Here is a 24,933-nt window from a genome sequence, read left to right on the forward strand (position 1 = left end):
CCATCAAAGTGGCTAGTCTGTGTGTCATTGTTTAAAATAGCCATGTTGTCAATTTGTGTCAGCATTTTCTGATGTAAACTCTGGATGAATTCACATTTTAACCTGTTTTTCTGTAAACAAATTACACACATTGTGATTTTGAAAAAATATATACAATACATAAAAAATTATTTAGGTTCGCGGTACACTGTAATACATGTCAAATTTTCTGTCAAATTTTATTTTATTACAAAAAATTGCAAGATTCACCTGACAGTAATTTATCAGTTCAATTTACATTTACAAAAAACAAAAAAAAAACTGGAAAAAAGGCTTACAGTACAGATTATGACACAAAGGTCAACAATTTTGCATGAGTTGCCTTGTACGACATTTAACAAATGTTCTTGGTGTAATTTTGTGCACTTTTTTCACCTGGGGGAATTACAACTAAGACACAAAATCAAGTTTAAACTAAAAAAAAAGCATGTGACCCTACATGTCATACTGATAGTGATGGGAGAAACAAATCATTTCGAAGCTTGAAAAATGATTCACTGTTTCGAAACACCTAAATATGGCGCCACCTGCTGGTGAAAACATTGTAAAAGCAACAAGATCTCAGTCCAAACATTTCACACTGTTTACAAAAAATTGCAAAGGTTTATCTAAAAATATGTTTTTAAGAAAAATAAATTATTTAACTTAATTAAGCTTTTTGCTTATAGACCGATTTAATGACAAACATGCATAATTAAAAGTAGGCAAAATGGTAGTGTTATCAGTCTGAAGGAGAGTTCACACTTTGTAATCGACTCCCCCTAGTGGTGAACCATCAGATTTTCGAAATGTTTCGAAACAGTTATGACGTAAAGAAACCTCGTTTGCTAAAATTACGTGACTTGGCCAGTTTGAAACAAGCTCTGAACCACTGATTCCAAACAAAAGATTCATAAATGTTTCAAGGCTTCATGAAGCAGTGCTTCAAATTCACCCATCACTACATACTGACACTGAAATCAAATGAATCATAGAGAACTGTAACATTTTTTTATATTTAATTCTTCCATAATGTACCATAAAACGATGCAAATTTTAATAAAATACAAGAGTTTCATTTGTAACATGCAGACTATTTTAGTATAGTTAGTTTCCACTTAACAGAGTTTCTCATCTTGGGTGCCATCAGGACTTCAGGATCTGAGGAGAAAACAGAGATTTAAAGCGAAAATCACATGACTGAAGTTTCTTACTGGCTAAGTTTATGAGTAGTTACCTCGTGGAGATGTCGCCGGTCTCTGCTGCTGATACGATGCCATGATGCTATTGGCTGTTGAGTTAGGACCTGTAACCTATAAAGAAAAAAATACAAAATCACATCAACAATAATCTCAAAAACACTACACATCAAAAAATCACAATGGTTTTAATTTTAAAATGCAGAGGTTGGCATTTACAGGGTCCATCTGAAATGTACAGTAGCAAAAATCCTGTTTATTTCTAAGGATTTTGTAAATATAAAAAGCTAAAACTAAGTTGAACACTTTTACAGCTGGTCATGTGTGGTTGCGTGACTTACAGCAGTGGTTTTCAAACTGGGAGCCATGAATTCTGTGTAATTAAACCTAAAAAATAAGGCTACTAACCACAACCCCTACTTTTTAGTATAATTTAAAAAAAAAAATATTAAAATGTTGAGTTTTAGAATAGTTTTTGTCACAAATTTTCTTTGGGGGGCCGCGAAGGAATGCACCATACATAAGGGGGGCCGCACGCTGAAAAAGTTTGGGAACCACTGACTTACAGGATTTTGGCCCTGCTGCAGATTTTCACTCCAGATATCTGGGATGCTGGTCTCCATGATTTGGAGTAAATCACTGTAGTCTCTCTGCAGGCCGTTTGCCTGAGCATCATAATGGAAGAGCACAAGAACCTTCAGCAGACTATGAACCTCTTCTGCAGGATCAAACCAAAGACATCATCACATAAAACATAAAAGATACAGCTGCATTCGTGATGATATTAAAAGCAATGATGTCAACCTTAAAAATGACGAAGAACAAAAAGACATTTTCTGTACATTTCATGAAATCTACGTGAAGGATGACATTTAACAATTTTACTTAAATATTAAAAGGTACAAATGTTTATCATTTTTGTGGTTATCATATATATCAAAACATTTACTGTTTACTACAAAAAAACAACTTGCATAATATAAAGAACGTTCTGTAAAAAAGAACCTTGATATTAGGGCTGTCAAAAGATTAATCACATACAAAATGAAAGTGTGTTTGCAAAATATATACGTGTGTGTACTGTGTACATATAAATACACACATACATGTTTGAAATTAAGAAAAATTGTATATACACTGCCAAAAATGGTTTTCAAGTAAAAAAATTCTTAGTATTTTTTGTTTTGTTTTCAGTAAAAATATCCAAAAATTCCCAAACCAAGATGCTTCTCCTTGACGAGCAAAACGACCCAAGAAAATAAGTCTATTCCCTAGACCAAAAATATCAAATTCAAGTGATTTTGCACATAAAACAAGCAAAAAAATCTGCCAATGGGGTAAGCAAATTTTTCTTGAATTTAGTGTTTAAGAAAAATTTTCAAGAATTTTTTGCTTACCCCATTGGCAGATTTGTTTCGCTTGATTTATGCACAAAATCACTTAAATTTGATATTTTTGGTCTAAAAACTAGACATATTTTCTTGTGTCGTTTGCTCATCAAGAAAATACATCTTAATTTAAGAATTTTTAGATATTTTTACTAAAAACAAGACAAAAATACGGATTTTTTTTTCTTGAAAATATTTTTTTTTGCAGTGTAGGTATATTTTTAATTTTTATTTATGATATAAAATATATCAAAATATATATAAATATACATGTAAATGTTTCTTAAATACAAACATTAATGTGTGTGTATTTATATATATAATAAATACACACAGTGCACACACATAAATTATTTTGCATACAAAAAAAACTTTTATTTTGTATGCAATTAATCGCAATTAATCTTTTGACAGCCCTCAATTAAGAGAAAACATTTGCATAAAAAAAGTGTTCATGATGAGGTTTTATGTTAATCTGTAATACGGCGATTATCCACTAGATGGCACACTTACCCAATTTATAAAGATCTGAAGCAAAACATTTATTTACTCATTTTAAACTCTGTGTATGTTTTGATAATCGTTCTGAATCAGACCTCTAACAAAATTCCTTCACAAAAATGCAATTATTTCAGCTTTTTGCTAAAATTGTTTTAGAGAAAAAGTTGAGAAAAAGTTGAGAAAAAAATAGATATGAATTTTTTCCCTGGTTTGTTTGTTTGTTTGTGTATAATTTGTTTTAAAGCAGATGGTCTGTTTTTTCATTTGATATATTTGTATGTTTATATATTTTAAGAAGAAAATTTTCCTGGAAGGCATTTTGTTAAACTTTTTTGAAAATCACAAAAAATGCTGGTGGGCAAATTTAAAAAAATGGCTGGCGAGGAATGAGTATATATTGACAAGTAAGATCATGTCAAAGATTAAAATCAAAGACTGAAATCAAACTATGATGCTCCTAACCTAGGGTGACCATTACAGGATATTGGGTGCATCTTTCGAAAGTTTTATTTGTTGACCGCATACCGAGGTTCTCACATTTTAGTTAAAAACATAAAACATACAATCATTGTTTCATCGTTTCATTCTTACCTTGAAATGTAGCGGTTGATTTTCTAAAATAGAACCTGAAACAGTAAACCTTGATAACGTATGCGGTCGACAAATGCTACCTCCAGAGGATGCATCCGAAGTCCTGGCCAAGACGCGTCCAGGAAAAATGGCACGTTTGGTCACCCAACCTAACCTCATCCTCATATCATAAGACTTTAACCTGGATTTTACAGGCAGGGTCTCATACATACAAACATATTCATATATGCAATTGTGTAATATGTGTGTGACCTTTCATCTTGTCAACAACAGTAATGATCTGGGTAAGTGCATTCAGGAGGGCGATGTCCTCAAACGGGCTTCCCTCCTTCAGACTGTGTTTCTTTCCTTCTGCTTTCCTACGATTCTTGGACGATCTCCTGTAGATGATATTTAGATGATCACCACCATCTCAGGCATATTTAAGTGAACTGGTGTGTTTTTGTGCACATGTGTGCATTGATGTCACTCTCGATGAAATGCGCGAGTTACTGCGGGAATACTTTGAACCGAGATGACTGCCGGTCAGCACGCTGCTGGCTTCAGAGTAGAGTTCAGCATCTGCGCAGTCAGGACCGTCTTCATCTGCAAGAGGACAAGAAAGAGACCATCAGTGAAGAACAGAATACGATTCAAATCGTTGAATTTGCATTTGGTGTATATGCCCCATGAAGCTTTGTCTGCAAAACCAGGCCTTAAGCTGCATACACACCAAACGTAAAGCATCACATTGTTCCTTGCTCCAAATTACTCACAGGATTTAACTTGTAATTTTTCGCTCGAGTTGAATATTTTTAACTTGCGCAAATACATGTTTGAGGCTAATAGCGTGTGTTTTCACAGCAATCACACCACCCAATTCGCATCTCCCCACAGGAGTTTGCGTCTATTGCCATCTTTGCATTGACTTTGTATGTAATCTACTCACATAAATCGTTGAATTCACATTCCTCGCTCTAGATTATTCATGGGATTTAACTTCATGTCATGCAAATATTTTGCTTGACTTGAATATTTTCAACTTTCACAAAGACGTGTTTCGCATTTTTGCGTCTTTGCAATGACTTTATATGTAATCTACTCACATAAATCGTTGAATTCACATTCCTCGCTCTAGATTATTCATGGGATTTAACTTCATGTCATGCAAATATTTCGCTCGACTTGAATATTTTCAACTTGCACAAAGACGTGTTTCGCGGCAATCGTGTAGCCAATTTGCGTCATTCGCATCGCCACACGCGAGTCTGCGTTTATTTTTGCGTCTTTGCAATGACTTTATATGTAATCTACTCACATAAATTGTTAAATTTGCATTTCTCGCTCTTGATTACTCACGGGATTTAACGTCGTTCATGCAAATTTTTTGCTTGAGTTGAATATTTTCAACTTGCACAAAAACGTGTTTTCGCGGCAATCGTGCCGGCCAGTTCGCGTCATTTGCATCGCCCCGCACGAGTTTGCGTCTATTTGTGTCTTTGCAATGACTTTATATGTAATCTACTCACATAAATTGTTAAATTTGCGTTTCTCGCTCTTGATTACTCACAGGATTTAACGTCGTTCATGCTAATTTTTTGCTCGAGTTGAATATTTTCAACTTGCACAAAGACGTGTTTTCGCGGCAACCATGCCAGCCAGTTCGCGTCATTCACATCGCCCCCCACGAGTTTGCGTCTCTTTGCGTCTTTGCAATGACTTTATATCGAATCTACTCGCATAAATTGTTGAATTCACATTCCTCGCTCTAGATTATTCATGGGATTTAACTTCATGTCATGCAAATATTTCGCTTGACTTGAATATTTTCAACTTTCACAAAGACGTGTTTCGCGGCAATCACGCTGGCCAATTTGCGTCATTCGCATCGCCACACGCGAGTCTGCGTTTATTTTTGCGTCTTTGCAATGACTTCATATGTAATCTACTCACATAAATGGTTAAATTTGCATTTCTCGCTCTTGATTACTCACAGGATTTAATGTCGTTCATGCAAATTTTTTGCTCGAGTTGAATATTTTAAACTTGACCAAAGACGTGTTTTCGAGGCAATCGTGCCGGCCAGTTCGCGTCATTCGCATCGCCCCGCACGAGTTTGCGTCTATTTGTGTCTTTGCAATGACTTTATATGTAATCTACTCACATAAATCGTTGAATTCACGTTCCTCGCTCTAGATTATTCATGCGATTTAACTTCATGTCATGCAAATTTTTTGCTCGAGTTGAATATTTTCAACTTGCACAAAGACGTGTTTTTGCAGCAATCGTGCCGGCCAGTTCGCGTCATTCGCATCGCCCCGTACGAGTTTGCGTCTATTTGTGTCTTTGCAATGACCTTATATGTAATGTACTCACATAAATTGTTAAATTTGCGTTTCTCGCTCTTGATTACTCGTGGGATTTAACTTCGTTCATGCAAATTTTTCGTTTGTTAATGAAAATTTTCAACTTGCGCGAAGACATGTTTGAGGCTTAAAGCACGGGTTTTCGCAGCAATTACGCCACCCAATTCACTTTGTATGTAATCTACTCCTTTAAATCGTTGAATTCGTGTTTCTCGCTCTAGATTACACACAGGAATTAACTTCATTCATGTAAATTTTTTGCTCGAGTTGAATATTATCAACGTGCGCAAATACGTGTTTGAGGCTAACAGTGCTTGTTTTCCCAACAATCACGCCACCCAAATCGCATCGTCCCACGTGAGTTTGCGTCTTTGCATTGACTTTGTATGTAATCTACTTCTGTAAATCGTTGAATTTGTGTTTCTCACTCTAGATTACACGCAGGATTTAACTTTGTTTATGCAAATTTTTAGCTCGGGTTGAAAATATTTTCAACTTACGCGAAGATATGTTTGAGACTAAAAGCACGTGTTTTCGCAGCAATTACGCCACCCAATTCACATCGCCCCACGTGAGTTTGCGTCTATTGCCATCTTTGCATTGAATTTATATGTAATCTACTCACGCAAATGGTTGAATTCGCCTTTAATGTGCACGTCCCATTAGTCTGTGACTATTCTGCGTACACAAAACGCAAAGTATCACATTGTTCCTCGTTCTAGATTACTCATGGAATTTAACTTCATGTCATGCAAATTTTTCGCTTGAGTTGAATATTTTCAACTTGGGCAAAGTTGTGTTTTCGTAGCAATCACGGCACCCAAATCGCATCGCCCCCACGTGAGTTTGCGTCTATTGCCATCTTTGCATTGACTTTGTATGCAATTTACTTGCCCAAATCGTTGTATTTGTTTTTGGTGTGTACGCCTCATAAATGTCACTGGACAAAAAATTACATACAACAAAACAAATGTTTCTATAACCCGTTTCACAGAACATTGTGTCTGATGTGCTTCAGCGCACAAAAATGTATTAATAAAATTCAAACTTCATGTTTACCAAATAACTCCAGCCTGGCCTTGGCTTTAAGCTCTCGAACCACAACGAGACGATTTTTGTGACGGATGAACAAAGCCTTCTGGGACTCTAGGAAGGACATCTGATTGCTGTGAGCTGTAAGAAATTAAGTATATAGTTAATACAAAACACTGAATAATGAAAACTAAGCCTTATTACTAAAATAATGTGATAATTATTGAACAGTTTACCTTCTAAAATAGCAGTTTTTAGATTAGTCTCAATGATGTCCTGTCTGTTGTACAAATAAATCTGAAATGAAAAGTTACAGCTCATTTTACTTCTGTAACGTGGCATACTTCTGAATTAAAGAAATAACATTAGGATCAAATGCAATGATGGAACGACCATTTTAAGGTCCTACGCCTTTCACAGATGATATACATTTACAAAAATACATTTAGATCATTGCTATCAGAATATAAGATGTTGTTTTTTAAAAGAACCACCGAATTCACTTTGAAAGAAAACATTGTATGGATGTAGTTTTAATGTTGTCTCTAACATTACATCATACTAACGTCTCACCAGTCTCAGGGCTTCCTCCCATGCAGATCCCTCTATAAGAGCCGAGATCGCCTCCTCACAATCCTGACAACACATCCATTAAAGTAAAGGGAAATACAGACTGTAGCATTTAAAAATAAGTTATTGCCTATTACTCTAAGATGCATATGAGAAATGCCAGTGTACCCAGCAGGGAGCGGGAAAAATGCAAACTGGCAAACATAAAAAGCAACAAATGTATTCCTGTACCTTTGCATACTGCTCCAAACACAGAGCGGCTTCTGTGTGCCTTTTAGCCTCCAGAAGTTTCTCTAAAACATTAAATATACAAAATGCATGCTTTATAGACGCTCCTAGTGATGAATAACATACACAGTGCACCCAAAATATTATCATTACATGCATCCATCATTAAAAAGGGGGCATATGATGTGATTTTGGAGTGTTAAAAGTAGGGATGCATAACGATTAATCTATAGCAGAATAAAAGTTTTAGTTTACATCATATATGTGTATGAACTGTGAATAATAACTTTGTATAGATAAATGCACACACATGCTAGTATATATTTAAGAAATGTTTACATCTGTATATACATTTGTATATTTATGTATAATTTATATTATATATAAATATAAATACTTAATATATAAATATATATTCTTTCTGAAAATAAACATGCATGTGTGCATATTTATATATACATAATTATTATTCACAGTTCACACAGATATATGATGTCAACTTAAACTTTTATTCTGCTATAGATGAATCGTGATTAATCTTTGTGCATCCCTAGTAAAAACCATGTGTGTATAATAGATCCATAAAACCGAAAATTTTTTAAGTCTCAAACTAGGGTTGTCACAATGATTAAATAATCGTCTCTATCGCGATTGATTTCAGATCACCGCAATGATTGCACATCTCTTTAAAAAACACAAGGGGGAGCTGCAGTGCCTGTATAAATGAGACGGTGCTCCTTAACTGACAGTGTAATGCAAAAAATTAAAGCCATAGACATTCAATGCAGTGGAAAAAACAGCATTTAAAGAAATGCTGTAAAACTTTGAACTGTCAGGTAAAACATACATTTCCAAAACAGCAATTCCAAATTTAGGGATGTGAAAGCTGCTATTCTTAAAGGATTAGTCAATTTTCTTAAAAAATCCAGATAATTTACTCACCACCATGTGATCCAAAATGTTGATGTCTTTCTTTGTTCAGTCGAGAACAAATTATGTTTTTTTGATGAAAACGTTCCAGGATTTTTCTGATTTTAATGGACTTTAATGGACCCCAACACTTAACAGTTTTAATGCAGTTTAAAATTGCAGTTTCAAAGGACTCTAAACGACCCCAAACGAGGCATAAGGGTCTTATCTAGCAAAACGATTGTCATTTTTTACAAGAAAAATAAAGAATGTGCACTTTTGGACCACAGCTTCTCGTCTGTCTCCGGTCCTGTGACGCGCCGGCGCGACCTCACGTAATTGGGTAATGACATTGAAAGGTCACGTGTTACATATATATAACACACATTTGCGGACCATTTTAAACAATAAACTGACACAAAGACATTAATTAGAATCATTCGACATAAAACAACGTCGAAACGATCCTCTTTCTCCACACTTGTAAACACTGGGGCGTAGTTTCACGTCCGTCATCCGTGACCTCTTGACGTGATAACGTATTATGTGACGTCGCGCTGGCGCATCACACAACCGAAGAAAGATGAGAAGCTCTGGTCCAAAAGTGCAGATTTTTTCTTTCTCTTGCCAAAAATGACAATCGTTTAGCTACATAAGACCCTTATGCCTCGTTTGGGATCGTTTAGAGTCCTTTGAAACTGCCATTTTAAACTGCATTAAAACTGTTACGTGTTGGGGTCCATTAAAATGAGAAAAATCCTGGAAAGTTTTCCTCAAAAAACATAATTTTTTCTCGACTGAACAAAGAAAGACATCAACATTTTGGAGTAAATTATCTGGATTTTTTTCTAAGAAAATTGAATAATCCTTTGAGGATCTGTAAGGAATTTATTTATTTTTTTGCAGCCACTACAGACATGTGGTCCAGTAGCCTACTAATATGACCTTAGTAAGATCATGTGTGAAAATTATTTCATGAACAACAAAAAAAATATGAGAATTAAATCTCAAAGCAATAAAACAAACAATTAATCGTCAAAATCCTCACAATTTATTAGACAATTAATCATCAGCCAAATTTCATAATCGTGACAGTCCTATCTCAAACCCAAAAAGATAATCTTTCTTAAAGTAAAGGCTCATTCATGCTCAGATTTCGAAGAGTGATTTATAGATATGCACAAACTCTGTACCTGCTAGGTCTCTTGCTAGCTGTGTCAGCTGTTCTGGGGCCAGTGGGATGTGTGTTGCCACGGCGAGGGCGTTTCTCCAGCTCGAACAGCTGACGAAGGCTTGGAGAGCACGGGCGGTCTCTCCACATCGCCATAGCAACAGCCCCGCCTGCTCTGCCTGCTGCTGCTCAACTAGATGCTCGGCGTAGGCCACGCTCAGTGTCTGTGACATCACAGGGGTCATTTTGATCATGTGTGATATTATCAGAATAAAAAGATATATATACAGAAAGAAGAAAAAACTCACTTTGTATTGCTGACTGTCTGAAGGGAAAAGGTCAAGAGCATCACTGTACAGTCTCTGATCTTTCACCAAGTTTAATAACTCTGTGAAATGTTCTTCACCTAGAAAACACAAGTCAGGCGGGAGAATCAGATGGTGAAAAATGTAATAACGTGAGAAGATGTGCTGGCGGATTCCCTTAAATGATGTCCTTCTCACCACATTTGCTGAGATGATGTAAGGCTTTTCTGTATCTCTTCAAGTGTTTGTCGATGGTGTAGCGCTGATAGTTCACCTCCAGGGTTTTCAGCATGTTCAGGAAGGGCAAGTACTCTTTCGGGTCCTACACGTGGCATACATTTGTAGGTGTGAATGATGAATGATGAAATGCAAAAAGGTTTGAATCTACGCACTGACCTTCTGAGATTTCTCGGCCACCATGAGGACGAGGTCGAAGTCGTAGGTGCCGAGGGAGTGCTCGTACAGCTCATTAACATTGACGAGAAACAGGAGATACTTGAGGGCTTCCTCCGCGTTCACGCCGTTGGATTTACTCGGTGGGTTTACTAACCACAGCGTGACACAAATATTACACACATATGTCATAACTGGACATGTTTACTGAGTTAACTGGAACTCACCTCGTAATTCATGAACCTTCTGCAGGGCGATTTCCAATTCTGGTGTAGTTTTTCTCACGTGTGACGTCAAAATACATAAACAATATCTGTGTAAAGATTTGTCATAACGTAAAAGAGCAATTTTATACTTCCTGCAATTTAAGCAAATGCAAAAATGTATTTATTTGTGCGCGTCGAGAGTTTCCATTGTGGTCCGTAAAGCATCACAAACAATTTCGACTTTCTTCTCTCCTTTACCTGGAGCAGAACCTGAGGCGGAGCTTGCGGGACACGGGTACATTGTTTTGGAGGTGTCTTCCTCTCTAACAATAACAAATTATGTAAACGAAGTGATCGCAAAACAGACATTAAAAAAGTCAGACTATGAAAACACCTCACTTGAGCTCAGTGAGAAACAGGTTGATGTGGTTGATGGAGTCGATCTGCTTTAGGAACATCTCCACGTTTTCGAGAAACACCTGTGGGTGGGATGCAATGTTATTCATTTAGGAGATTACACAGGGTTCCCACACCTTAGTTAACTTCACATTAAAGGACCTTTTAAGGTCCAATACCCTCAAATTCAAGGACTAAATGTGGGGACACATTTTACGATAAAGATTAAGATACATTGTTACAGTTTCTCTTCAAGGAAACTCGCGCTGAGTCACTGCGGTGACACTTTGGGGACGCTTCCAGGGGTAAGTGCGTCTGAATGTGTACATCAAATTCAACCAATGGTGAGGCTTAACGACAAAGACAGGGTGACGCAGGAGCCAGGAAGTACAGTATATAGCTATCTGAAATATTGCTAAAGATGGCGTTACAGGGATGCAGGAAGTATGGCAAGGGAGACGAAGCGTCTCGTTCCCTTCTCAGGGAACAACAGTTACATACGTAACCAGAGACGTTTTTGTGTGTCAAACACAACTATGCAAAAAAGCATTTTGGTATGAATCAATATTCGCAACCAGAAGATATAAGCATTTAAAGTGAACAGTTTAGCACGTGTGGTTAAAAATTCTAGAATTTTATGATATTATCAGACACTACACCGGAAATAATATGTTTTATTTCCAGAAAACTTCTTGCATAAAATAGATTCAAGCACTTTCAATGACCTGTATCTATGTATGTATATTTCAAAAACTTCCCAGGGCCTTGAATTTTTCCCCCAGATTCACAGACTTTTAAAGATTTTAAGGACCCGTGGGAACCCTGACAAAGTAACTGTCAATCACTGCAAAAATGTCAGTGTGTAAAGAGGAAATGAGGTCACTCACAGTGGGATTGTGGTCGTAAATGAGGTTGAGGTTGATCCTCAGCTTCCTCATGCACTCGAAAGCATCTTTAAATCTGAGACTGAAGCAAGAAACATTTCATAAAGTCATTTTAATATATTTCTAATATTAAATGATATTACCATCAATAATTATAATTTTTATGACTTTAAATGTATGACTTAGTCATTTTTGTTATCGAATGCACTAGTTGTTGAACTTTTTCTTTTCTGTAAAGGAAAAAATACCCATCAAGCCATTTTCTGAGCTGTGCCAGCACTAGAGCCCGATGATGGATCGTTTCCAAGTTCCCTCGTGGCATCTAAAAACAACCAAAAGACATTAAACAACAGCTTAACATATTACCTAGTCTCAGCCTCAGACGTCACGCCCACAAACTGTTGGCTGAACGTCTGATGTTTTTCGTACACTTTTCTGGAAACCCTGTGAGAATGTCTAAAGTCGTCTTTTGATTGGTTGAAATAAACCGGATTTCCAGGAGACGCGAGTGTCGCGATTAGTTTCGGTCCCTGGAAAACAAAGCTCTGACGTTCCATTGAGGAAGAGAATCAGTCGTGTTCACGTGGATAATAATGAGCAGTTATCATGATCAGCTAAACATTGGATTCTCAAAAATATGCAAAGTTCGCAGCATCGACTCTCTAAAAGACGTCCAAGAGTTTTGCTTGAGGCAGTTAGGGGAGTCAAAAAGTTCAGTTCTCCTGAATTGCTTGTATGTGTTAAAAAGTGGAGAGATATGCTTCAAACAGACGTTTAACGGGATCGTCTCATTGGTGTGGCTGTTGATGAAGTGCACAACGTTGTCCTATGGTGAGTAATGTTGTTTATTTAGATGCTATTCGATTGCGGCTGGTTATTTCAATAACTGACTTGTTGCCAGCCGAGGAGTCCGAAACGTGACGCTAGACGAAACAAACTGTGATTGGTTGTTTGACATGTCGGTCAAACAGCTTGTGGGCGGGCTTTGTCCAGAAAAAGCAGCGAGAAACACCAGACCTTCAGTATTGAAGGTCTGGCTACGCGAGACTACATATTACCCACAATCCTGTGCATGCAAGTAGAGACTCTGTTCACCTGTAGGATGAGCCTGGTGTCCTGGGGAACCACTGCAATGATTCGGGAACCTCGCTCCACCTTACGTACTGTCTCGTCGTTCTGACTGGCATCTGAGCTCAGAGTCGACTGCAGACCTGAGCAGGGACACCAATAACATGTTACACATATATCTGTGTTTATGGTTAAATCTGTACATATGATGCTTTTAAGAGTCTCCATTTATTATACGGAGAACAGCCAGGATATGGCCAGGATTTTTTGCTCTACAGAAGATACAAGATGGGTGACTACACCTCTAACAATACATTCACATGTGGCGAAAGCATTAATGCTTGACAAAAGGCTTGTCTCAGGGTTTCCACACCTTAGTTAACTTCAAATTCAATGACCTTTCAAGGACTTTCCAGATGCAAGGGAGATGCAGCGTCTCGTTCCCTTCTCAGGGAACAACAGTTACATACGTAACCCGAGACGTTTTCATGTGTAAAACACAACTATGCAAAAAAGCATTTTGGTATGAATCAACTTTCGCATACAGAAGATATAAGCATTAAAAGCGAACAGTTTAGCATGTCTGCTTAAAAAGTCTAGAATTTTCATGATATTATCCTACACAACACAGGGAATAATATGGATTTTTTCCCCAGAAAACTTCTTGCACAAAATAGATTCCAGCACTTTCAATGACCTGTAACTATGTAGGTATATTTTCAAAAACTTCCCAGGGCCTTGAATTTTTTCCCCCAGATTCACAAACTTTCAAGGATTTCAAGGACCCGTGGGAACCCTGTTGTCTGAAGCGTGGCCAACAGCCAAACACAGTGGCCTGAACACATGCCCCGGTCTGGCATAAACGTTATTGGCTCGCTCGCACTAGGTTATTTGCATAAAGCAAATCTGATTGGCTGTCGCACACGTTGGCGCTTGAAAAGCTGAGAAATGTTCAACTTCTGCCGCAAGCAACGGCAGTGACGCGTCGTTGACGGATCCACAATTCAATTCGGCAACACATGATGTCACCCATTAAAAGTAAATGAGAAGCGTTAACGCTTAAGCCCATGTGAATGCACCGTAAGCACTTTTTCTGTACACGTACCTTTAATGGAGAGCGTGCTGAGGTTTAGACAGTGGCACATGTGAGAGTGCGTGGTGAGCAGAAGGAACTCATCATAAACTAAAAATGAGGAGATACCATAGGCCACCTTGGAAAGAGAAAAAGTGACGAGAGTTTAAACATCTTTTTACACTTTTAGGGTCAGTTTCCCGAACAGGGTTTAGATTAATCCAGGACTAGGCCTTAGTTATATTAGGGCATTTAAGTAGTCTTTACAAACATACCTTACCAAAAACAATAAGGAGTTCAGATGCAAAACCGTCTAAGTGCGTCTGAAATGTTGTCTTGTAAATTAGCATTTTTTTCATCAGGCTCTTATGTTTAGGTTCAGCAATTTCACTTTAGTCATTTAACAAATTTGACTGTCTTTCGCTGCAAAACCCTGTGGAGCAGTTTCCCAAACAGGGATTACCTTAAACCAAGACTAAGCCTAAGTTTTATTAGGAAATTTAACTAGTTTTAACAAACATGCCTTACCAAAAACATCACTGGTGTGCATTTTGAGGCAAAACAAAGAGCACTGTTGCATTTTAAGATATGCCAGTGGAAGCCGTTTAAAGTTTGGACAGCTCTTAAAATTTTTTTTAATCTAGGACTAGTCTAATCCCTGTCCGGGAAACCGCCCCTATAAATGCGCATGTAAGCATTTATGGCAAAAACCTCCACTTTTATAAAATAATCAAGACTTAATAAACAGTTGCAAAACCACTAAATACATGTTATGACAAGTTTTGCATTGTACACCCTCGAAAAAGAAGTCACCAGCCGCCACTGGGTCCCAGCTCTCTTCTCGTGCTGTTATGGGTTGAAATTAGACTCAAAATAATTAACAAATACATGCACATTTATCTGTGAACTTGATGTATGCTACAAATGTATTTTACTATCCACGAGCAAATCGTTATATTTAAATAGAGACATTCGGAATTTAAATGAATGTGTATCGATTTGTACAAATGGATACATGTATGTGAATTAAAATGTTTTATTTTGTATACAAATATCATAATTTGCGAAATCAAACAAATATCAGTTTTATTTTGTGTCCGCTAAATTTAATTTTTGAATTCAGTGATTATATTTTGTATCATTATTTTATAATTTGTGCATGCAAAAAAGAGGATGTGCATTTGTGGATCAGGTGACGCGCGTGCATTCATCCCGTTTCATTCATTCGGATTTTGAGACTTTCATTGAGTGGCTTGCATTGGACGATTCACACGCACAGCTGTGCCTGAAAGTGGATTTCAAGCAAAGGTATTTGATGAACATATAATGCGTCCGAGAGCATTCTGTTAATATCATTATCTCATTTTTGACAAAGGTGACGTTTAGCAGCTTTTGCATCTGAGCTCCTCATTTAAACTTTTGCATTTGGCAGACACTTTTTCCAAAGTGACTTACTGTGAATATATTTTATCATTATGCATGTTCTCTTCGAATCCAAACCCTGGCCCCAAAACCACAAAAGTGGTTTAACCAGAAGTATGAGCCAGTTAAACTGTAGTATTTAAATACAAAATAGTTCAATCTTCACATACCTTTGAGTCACCTATGTAGAAGTGTGACCTTTCTGTGAGGCCTATTAAATATTCCTGTTAAAAGACAAATATATTTCGCCTTTTAAATTAATCATTACTGGGGTCAAGCTTGATGTAAACAGGTCAGTTAAAGGGAGAGTTCACCCAAAAATACAAATTCTGTCATCATTTGCTCACCCTCAGGTTGTTACAAACCTGTATAAATGTATGTGTTTTGCTGCGCACAAAGGAACATATTTGTAATCAAGCAGGAAACAGAAGCACTACTGACTTCAAAAGCAGGAAATAAAAATGCTACGGTTTTTGGGTGAACTTTCCGTTTATTGTTGGAGATATAGTTTACCTCTCCACCGAGGGTACACAGTGCTGTTTGAACACAAGGTCTGGGAAAGTTGATGGTATTACCAGAAGAATCTTTCCATTCTGTTACTCGAAGATCTGAAGAGTCTGTGAAAAACATTTCAGCATTAATAAACACATAACTATGTGATGATGCACCATTCAAACCAGTTAGATATGTAACTAACCCATGCAAAGTTTCCTTATCTGTCCATCATCAAGCTGCAGGGCAATGGTGCCACTTCTGAGGCTGTGACACAAGCTGATCACATGACCATCCACTGGTAACTCAGACCTGACAAATTGCAGATACCAAAACTTTATTAACTCTTTCACCGCCATTGACGAGTTATCTCGTCAATTAAGAGAAAATGTTTCCCTGCCAATGACGCTTCCCTTACGAGTTTTTACAGCAATCCATACTTTTGCTATTATCCACTAGGTGGCGCTCTTACCCAATTTACAAAAAACTAAAGCATCAGCTAATTCAACAACATTTTAAACTTCGTATATGTTTTGATCATCATTCTGAATCTGATCTCTAACAAAATTTCTTTACAAAAATGATTTTGCTCAAAATTTGGTATTTTTAAAAACCCTACCCATATTTCAGAGGCTATAAAAAGAGATCAAATGAAGATAAAATGAAATGGGGTTTTTTCTTAGCAGGGTTTCCGGCAGCACTTTTCAGTTCGGGCGGCCCGCCTAAACTGGGAAACCCTACCGCCTTAAAGCAACACTATGTAGTTTCCATGTAAAATGACTTACAGCTCCCCCATGTGGTTGAAAAATGGAACAGTGACTGGTATCAGACACTCTTTCGCAGGCAGGGGGAGGGGCTGTGTGCTCTACCCTCCACCGCCACTTTCAGAGTGTGCTTATAGCAGCTAGGAGGCTGCTCAGGTTGCAGCAACAGTACAATTTGTCCAGTTAAAAGTTGTTCTATCACTGAAATAATTTTAGAGACATTATTTAAAGGTAAAAAACTACATAGTGTTGCTTTAATTAGGTCGTCCAAAAAATAAACTATTTCGCTGCACAAAAGGTCGTCAAGTGCATCTCGGAGAATTGTGCGGACGCATTTCACACCACGAGCGGGCAAGCAGGGATGCACGCCACATGGCCGAAAATGAGAAAGACTTGGTCCGGACCGTCACTGTCTGGAGGATAACTAGCCAGTTGATAAAACATCTCGGAGAATAGCGCGGACGCGCTTCACACCGCAAGCGTGCACACGCGCCACACGGCCAAAATGGTCCGTCAACTATCTGGAGGATAGCCAGTTAATAAAACGCGTGTCAGTGAGAACAGTAAGTGGACTTATGTTTTGGGTTTATTTGCGCCTGTAATTGTATTAGTCTATAGTTCTTGCAAATTTAAAGTAAGTTAGCTGGTGATTTTGTTGTTTGAGCAACCTGCTTGCTAGGTTTCACGTGCCTGTTAATTCAATATAATTGTTGAGCGCTTTGCTCATGTTATTTATGTGCATTATTTACATGCTACAGTAGTTACACTCCTTTAAGATAATGTAATTTATAGTGGAAAATAATTCGTTTTTACAATTTTTGCGCTATATATCATCGTTCGCCAGGCGTTCTACAACATCTACTTTAGTTTGTGTTCATTAACCCTTCAGTTTCACTTCATCACGTAGCTATTCCCATTAGAGGTAAAAACATTTAATTTATTAATAATCTAGTATGTGTTCATTTCTGTTATAGTTTCTTCAAAATTAAGTTTTATTTGAGTGTTTTTATTAAAAATATTGTAATTTTCATCATGACGCATATTAAGAACCAAACCTGCCACCTTAAGAAACAAATTTTCTGCGGGAAACCCTGCTTAAGTTTTGTTATATTTATATATTGTATGTTTATATATTTATAGAAGAAATTGAAAATCACAGAAACTGGGCAAAAAAAATACATTTTCAATGAATCAGTTTTTTTATGTGGTCGATTCAAAATCGATTCTCAAAGAGCAGAATCTATTTTTTTCATATTTATTTCCGCAAACATTGAACGTAAGATTAATGTTAATCTAATTACTAGTCTTCTTCAATAGATGTCACCCTCTTCTTTTGCCTTGCGCGATGTTACCAAGGAGTCAGAGGCGAGCCTGTCATTCATTCATTTAGTGCAGTTTCAGGTGCTTCATTGACTTTGATGCCACCTTCACATAAAAAGTCAGAGTTATGGAAGCATTTTAGATTTCGCAAGAAAGACGACGACGATAGTTTTGTGGCTTTTAATTTCTTTTTATTAATTACCCACTTGTAAACTGCTGTTCACTATTCTTTTTTATTAATATAGTATTTGTATTAAATCTATATTCATTGAGTTGAATCCAGAATCGAGTATAAAAACCGACCAGAGAACCGGAATCGAAAATTGAATCGAAATCGAATCGATTTGATAGCTTGTGAATCGAAATCGAATCAATCTGGAACATCTGAATTGATACCCAGCCCTACTGCCGGGCAACTTTTTTTTTTTATGCCGGCGGGGAATGAGTCAAGGAGAGACACTTAAAGAGATGTTTAAAACATCAAAAGACAATGTGAAATAATTATTACAAAAACATCTGTTAAACATCTGCTAAATCCCTCCACAAACTCTCCAAAGTGAGAACTGATAAAACAATGAGATCTATCTTTGCTTGAGCTACACAGAATGCAAACGTGGATGAAACACGAGGTATTTTAGTGACACTACCTGATCTCCAGTGTATCCTTGAGGTCCTGGCTGTCTGATGGGGTGAGTTTTAGTAGCCGGCTCAAGTTTCTCCCATCATGAGCCACAGTCAAAAATGTGTCATGACTTAACCAGAGCAGCAAGCGCAGTGTCAGAGGTTCATCCTGATCCACAGCGACCCTGCAAACATACGATAGAAACACTGCATAAGAGCACAAAATATAGTCTGCACCTTGAATAACAATTAAGTACATAAACAAAAGTATACAACCATTATATATTTGTACCTGTATGTCTTTTTTAATACCAATGGTGTTGAAACAGCTTTAAAGGCAGAACCAGGAACACCAGCATCTCCACTACCTGAATATAAAAAGCGCACATATGAGAAATTGCAATCTCTCAATACAGGAAGTTACAGTTTTCCTATCAACACTACCCGGACTGTATACGTGAATGTGCCCATCGGCTGTGAGAGCTGCAAGCTCATTGGTCCTTTGGTCTTGAGAGAGGAACGTGACCAAGTTGACAGGAACAGGAAGATGAAGCTCGAATGCACACATAGGTGGGGGGATCACACACTGGCGAAATGTCGTCACCAGGACTTTATCTGAATAGCATGTGAAGGGGAAATATACAGAGCCAAAGCATTAAGAATGATAAAAACTGATCTGTGCTGCTTGCTCCAATTCAATATAAGTTAAATAGTGGAGACAATAATAATAATAGCATGTGCAACTTAATATTAAGGGAATAGTTTACCCAAAAATGAACTCACTCGTAGGATTGAGTTCATATGGTGCAGGTACTTTTAAATGACCATAACTTGCTTAATTTTCTACTTAATTTTCTACCAAATGGTTTGGTTTCTTACAAACGTTATTAACGTGACTATAATTCTGGATGCTTTATTGCTGCATTTACACCAACTGCGTTTCAGGCGTCAAAATGGCGCCTTGTATGCCGCTTGAACAGTTTGAATGTAGACGTGCGGAAAAAGCAAGCATTTGACGTGCGTCAGAGGCAAAATCCGCTTCTTGTGGGAGGGGCAAGTGCTATGCAGTTTTCTGTTTGCAGGATAGCTGATGCATTTGTCGACAGAGTTACCGGTTTGTTTTTAGTCACCTTACTATAGGGGGGAAATAAATGGCGCGGGTCGATAAACGTCACGTGAATCAAAAGTGAAATGTGTTAACTTACCAGAATGCCCAATGTCCTCACTGACACTCTTTCAAGGGAGGTCCTTTTTATTCCTGTCTCTATAGAAATAAGAACTTGTGTCGTATAGCTCCAGGTGACTGCTCACGGACAATATCAAGCCTTCATGCTGAATGAGTGACTCTGGGCGGGGCTGCCGCCACAGCAGCAAGCAGGCTCCCGATTGGTTAACGCGGCGCAAACATTGGCCAAAAAGCACCATTTGCGTGTACCGTGCCATACGCTCAATTCGCGCAAACTAGACGCGCGAATGAGGCGGAATTGCGTCTACCGTGCCGCGAGACCTCCAGTCTTCACATTGACTTAACATTGAAATCACTCGTGCTTGACGCCTCTACCGCGGCTGGTGTAAACGCAGCATAACATGTTTCATGAAAAAAAAAATTTGTATTAGTATGCGGTGTCATAGGTACATCTTTGACATTGATAACAAACCAAACCGTTTGAAAATCGGTATAAAATTAAGCAAGTTATGGTCATTTAAAAGTACCTTCACAATGCTACGAGTGAGCGAGCTGCCTGTGGTAAGATGGCCGCCAAATGCGGACGTTCCACTCAATTGGCCAGCGGCGCAGGCGAGACATCTAGCTAGATACATATCTATGGTCACACCTACCTCCATCAATCACTGCCACATTGGCATTATCATATGAATCGTTGCCATGACTACGTTGAGTGCTCCATCCCCACTCGTAAGTGTAGCTGGCCCATCCACGCGTCAGGAGGTGAAGACGCAAGGGTTTCTCTGGGTCCCAGCACACACACACTGGGGCCTTCAGAGGCTCGTGGCCGAAATGTAAACTCTGCTTTAGATACCAGTGATAATTTCCCACAGTCCACAACTGAACTAAAAGAAAAAAAGGGGTGACGCTAATTCACATCACTAACTGCTAATTATTATTGCATTGAACATTAACTACAAAAGCAAGTGTGTTTACTGTATGTATTGGGTTGATCATTTTCTGCTTTCAAATCCTCCATCCAGACAGCAAGTACAGTAGAGTCACTGTTCCACAGCAGCTCCTTCACCTGAACCATATACAAAAAACATGTTTAAATAAATACATTCATAACCAGTCAAAGTTCAGATCTTCTATACATTTTGAAAGATTCACCTTAACCTGTTCCTTGCCAAAGGGCAGAGTGAAATCTCCATGCAGCAGTCCATTCTTTTCCATAAACACCACGCTATGTTTGTTAGGGAGCCGCTGTGTGGAGGCGATCAGGCTGCCTGAGGGCCTACGAGAAAAACATGAGAAATGAAGCGCCATCATTTGATTTTAATTTTAAATAAAAAGCCATTTTAAAAAATCTTACTTCCAGCACAGAGCTTGCTCCAGACCGTTGACAACCTCACTGGTGGCCTGCAGGACACATTCTCTATTCCAGACTCGAACCTTTCGAGCACCTGAATAAAAAATCCTGCTATGTTTAACAGTCACCCATTTGTAATCTAATAGCTATCGTAGTAAAAAAAGATTCTTACCAGTCTGTGGACAAACAGCACTAACAGCAAAGAACTGTCCATCCCCACGCCACGTGATCCTAGGCTTCCTGTCGTCCCATGGCAAAGCAGGCTGCACTTCCTGTGACAGCAGAAGAAAACTAGGTGAGAAGATAGATTGCTTGTGGATTGGTTGGTTTGCTCAAGTAAAACAAAAAGTGCTTACTGCAGCTTTCCGTTGGGCTGCCTTCTTGCCCTCAGAACCATGAAATTGGGTCTCTTTCTTCCCCCAACCAACCGTGATGAACTTATCAGATGAACAGACAAAGAAAAAAATATTTTCATAGAGTGATTTTTCAAAACCTCATAAGCAGATTTGGTATATACTGCCTACATAGAGACAGAGCAGCACAGTTATGCTAATTTGAAAACCACGCCCACCGGGGGAAAACAATACGATGGTCTCCATTCAATTTGTATAATGTGAGCCTGCCTCCTTGTCATTTTTGGTTTGTAACAAAAACAGGATAATGCCTAAAATCTGTTGTGTGACAAGGTGTACAGCTAACAAGCTAAAAAACCCTGAACTACGTTTTTATAAGCTGTGTCGACTCCAAAAAACGAGTGCTTAAAGACACAAAAGTGGATCGCCGACTATGTTTCCCTCCATTGGGTGTAGTTCTAATAATAGTAGTACTATGAAAAGTTGCCTGTATCCACTTTTGTGTCTTTAAACGCTCGTTTTTTGGGGGTCGACAGCTTATAAAAACTTATTTTTGGGTTGTTTGGTTAGTTAGCTGTACATCCTGTTACGCAGCAGCTTTTAGGCATTATTCTGTTTTTTGTCATAAGCCAGAGATTTGGACAAGGAGGACAATTGAACCATTAAAGGGGCCATGGCACAATACTTTTTTAAGATGTCAAATAAATCTTTGGTGTCCACAGAGCACACATGTAAGGTTTTAGCTCAAAATACCATATAAATAATTTATTATAGCATGTTAAAATTGACACTTTGTAGGTCTGTGCAAAAATGTGCCGTTTTGGGTGTGTCCTTTAAAATGCAAATGAGCTGATGAAATTCAAACACTGATCACAATAATGGTGGTTTGTTGCAATTCAAACTCAATTGTGCTTTTCTCTGCACTAAATGGCAGTGCTGTGGTTGGATAGTGCAGATTAAGGGGTGGTATTATTATAATAAGAGCTCCTTATATGACATCACAAAGAGCCAAATTTCAACTACCTATTTTTTCATGTGCTTGTAGAGAATTAAGTTACTGGGTTGATCTTTTTCACATTTTCTTGGTTGATAGAAGCACTGGGGACCCAATCATAGCACGTATACATTGAAAAAGTCAGATTTTCATGCCATGGCCCCTTTAATGCAGTGAATATGTGTTTTATCTATGATTGTTTAAAACCAAGAGGGTATTAAAGGGATAGTTTGCTCAAAAATAAAAATTCTGTCATTATTTTTTCTTCCTCATGTTGTTTAAAACTTGTATTAATTTTTTTCTGATGAACACTAAAGAGGATATTTAGATAAATGAAACCATTGTCCTCCATAGTAGGAAAAACAAATACGATGGAATTCAATGGGTACCATCAACAGTGTGCTTACCATCATTTATTAAAACATATTCTTCATCATATATCACAATACTTTCATAACATTTATTTTCGTACTATGTAAGTCAATGGTCATGGCAGCTGTGTGCTTACCATCACTTATCAAAACATCTTCTTTTGTGTTCATCAAAATAAAAAACAACATAAGGGTGAGTAAATTATGACAAAATTTTCATTTTTTGGGTGAACAATCCCTTTAATAAAGGAAAGCTATAAAAAACTAAATTGGGATAGTTACCTTCACCAAAGTCATCCTGATTGATAGCAACTTCAGTGATAGCTTCGAAGTCTTTGGTCATCATGATAATAGTCTGCTGACCTGCCATACCATACGCGACACAGATAGATCCAGTGAGAAATGCAAAATGTCATAATCATGCATTGGCATTTGATCAGATCGAACTATCAGTACAGTAACTAATACAGACCTGTGGTTAAAGTCACCAACTCTTGGTCTGGACTCCATGTCATACCGGTTAGTCCACTGTCCACACTACCGACACACTCTAACTGTGAGAAAGAAGTTCATATGGATTATTAGAATACACATCATCAAAAGCACATGTATTTTATGAAGTCATTTAGATTTTGATCACCTGATTTGTGTTGAGGTTGTAGAGAATAACATCACCATTCGCAGTGGCCACACACACAGATTCTTGATCTGGCAGATCTTGGATGGCCACCACAACCCCACTACCATCTTCTGGAAGATAGTCATCTACTGTCAAAGACGCCTCTTTAATCACCTATAAAAAACAGGAATGCATACACCTTAATTCAAAGCACAATTTAACCACAGGATTTCACCTATAGCGGTTTCTGTAAATGATCTAAACATGCTTTTTATTTCATTTTAGATGTTATATTTTGAGACTAAAGTACCTCTCCCGTCCGAGGGTCGTACTCAGTGATGGAGAGCTCAGAGGCCACCAGCAGTGTTCCAGCATCGCTCCTGATGGTGAAACACTGTGGAGATCCTGGGATCGGAAGATCCATACATCTCCAGCGCTGCAGCAGACTGAGGTTTCTCATTTTGCCCAGAGGCTTTCAACAAGATTAGATCTGCAACAAACATTGCGTAAGACTAAATCAGGTTTCATTAAATCCAATGAAAGACCAATGTTACCAAGATAGAGTAACAGTGATGATAGTATGTAACATAACTAGCACTAAGAAACACACAGAGAAAAACACTCGACTGTCAAGATGACTGATATCTAAAACGTGCTCGCAGCTAATACTGATGCTTCCCACATGAATACACAGAAACCAGTTAAACATACCTTGTCGTGTGGTTTATTTCTATCTAAGTGAAGAAAATTACCATTAGCTGAATACACATTCACAACACACGCACGTTGTTGACAGCGCAGCATTAACTTTACGTTGTAGAGTGAAGTTGCGCTGTAGACTGACATTGATGTCAGCGCCACCTGCCGGCGTGGAGGGATTACAACAAAGGCTATAGCGCTGAGGTGATATTACTGTGAATGGGGGAAAGTTTACATCTCAAGGGAAGGAAGTCATGCCATCCAGTAAAAATAAGCATTCATAAATCTTTAAAAGAAAGACAAGTTTCTGGGCAAAGGGGCGCTGTACAGATTGCCACAAAGCGTTTGCCAACATATGCGCATGCGCAGAAGCTTGAGCAATCTAAAAATATGTACAAAATTATTGTTGGCCGGAAATATGTTTTTTATTGTGACTTTAGCTAAATATTTTAGAGTTGTCATTAT

General features: G+C 38.0%; 1 protein-coding gene across 2 annotated transcripts; it reads right to left on the bottom strand.

Moving 5' to 3' along the window:
• Positions 1–1,020: 1,020 nt before the first annotated feature.
• elp1 (elongator acetyltransferase complex subunit 1) lies at positions 1,021–24,638 on the bottom strand. 2 transcript variants are annotated; one of them, XM_073854503.1, is made up of 37 exons: positions 24,481–24,638; positions 24,080–24,259; positions 23,791–23,943; positions 23,623–23,704; positions 23,433–23,513; positions 21,789–21,874; positions 21,605–21,704; positions 21,436–21,526; positions 21,234–21,357; positions 21,057–21,147; positions 20,735–20,965; positions 19,340–19,510; positions 19,188–19,263; positions 18,922–19,080; positions 16,396–16,502; positions 16,212–16,315; positions 15,869–15,922; positions 14,310–14,415; positions 13,232–13,347; positions 12,385–12,458; positions 12,140–12,218; positions 11,256–11,335; positions 11,039–11,179; positions 10,878–10,960; positions 10,654–10,802; positions 10,456–10,579; positions 10,261–10,358; positions 9,975–10,176; positions 7,876–7,937; positions 7,648–7,710; positions 7,311–7,371; positions 7,102–7,215; positions 4,167–4,282; positions 3,950–4,073; positions 1,784–1,935; positions 1,256–1,331; positions 1,021–1,179 (listed from the first exon to the last, which is right to left on the bottom strand). In XM_073854503.1, the coding sequence occupies exons 2-37, from the start codon at positions 24,227–24,229 to the stop codon at positions 1,112–1,114; spliced, it is 3,948 nt and encodes a 1,315-aa protein (XP_073710604.1). In that variant the 5' UTR covers positions 24,230–24,259; positions 24,481–24,638; the 3' UTR covers positions 1,021–1,111. The 2 variants fall into 2 exon arrangements, with proteins under 2 accessions (XP_073710604.1, XP_073710605.1); XM_073854504.1 differs by having other exon boundaries at positions 24,522–24,544.
• Between the last annotated feature and the right edge of the window lie 295 nt (positions 24,639–24,933).

This window comes from Misgurnus anguillicaudatus, chromosome 16 (genome assembly GCF_027580225.2).
Source record: "Misgurnus anguillicaudatus chromosome 16, ASM2758022v2, whole genome shotgun sequence".
NCBI classification, from domain to species: domain Eukaryota; kingdom Metazoa; phylum Chordata; class Actinopteri; order Cypriniformes; family Cobitidae; genus Misgurnus; species Misgurnus anguillicaudatus.

Bases quoted from the DNA above. Each gene is read 5' to 3' on its own strand.
- elp1 (XM_073854503.1), bottom strand. From the start codon at position 24,229: ATGAGAAACCTCAGTCTGCTGCAGCGCTGGAGATGTATGGATCTTCCG. The intron at 10,580-10,653 runs GTCAGTGCGTAG...TGCCACGTGTAG, and splicing joins TGGCCGAGAAATCTCAGAAG to GACCCGAAAGAGTACTTGCC. The intron at 1,936-3,949 runs GTCACACACATA...TTGATCCTGCAG, and splicing joins TGTTGTTGACAAGATGAAAG to AAGAGGTTCATAGTCTGCTG.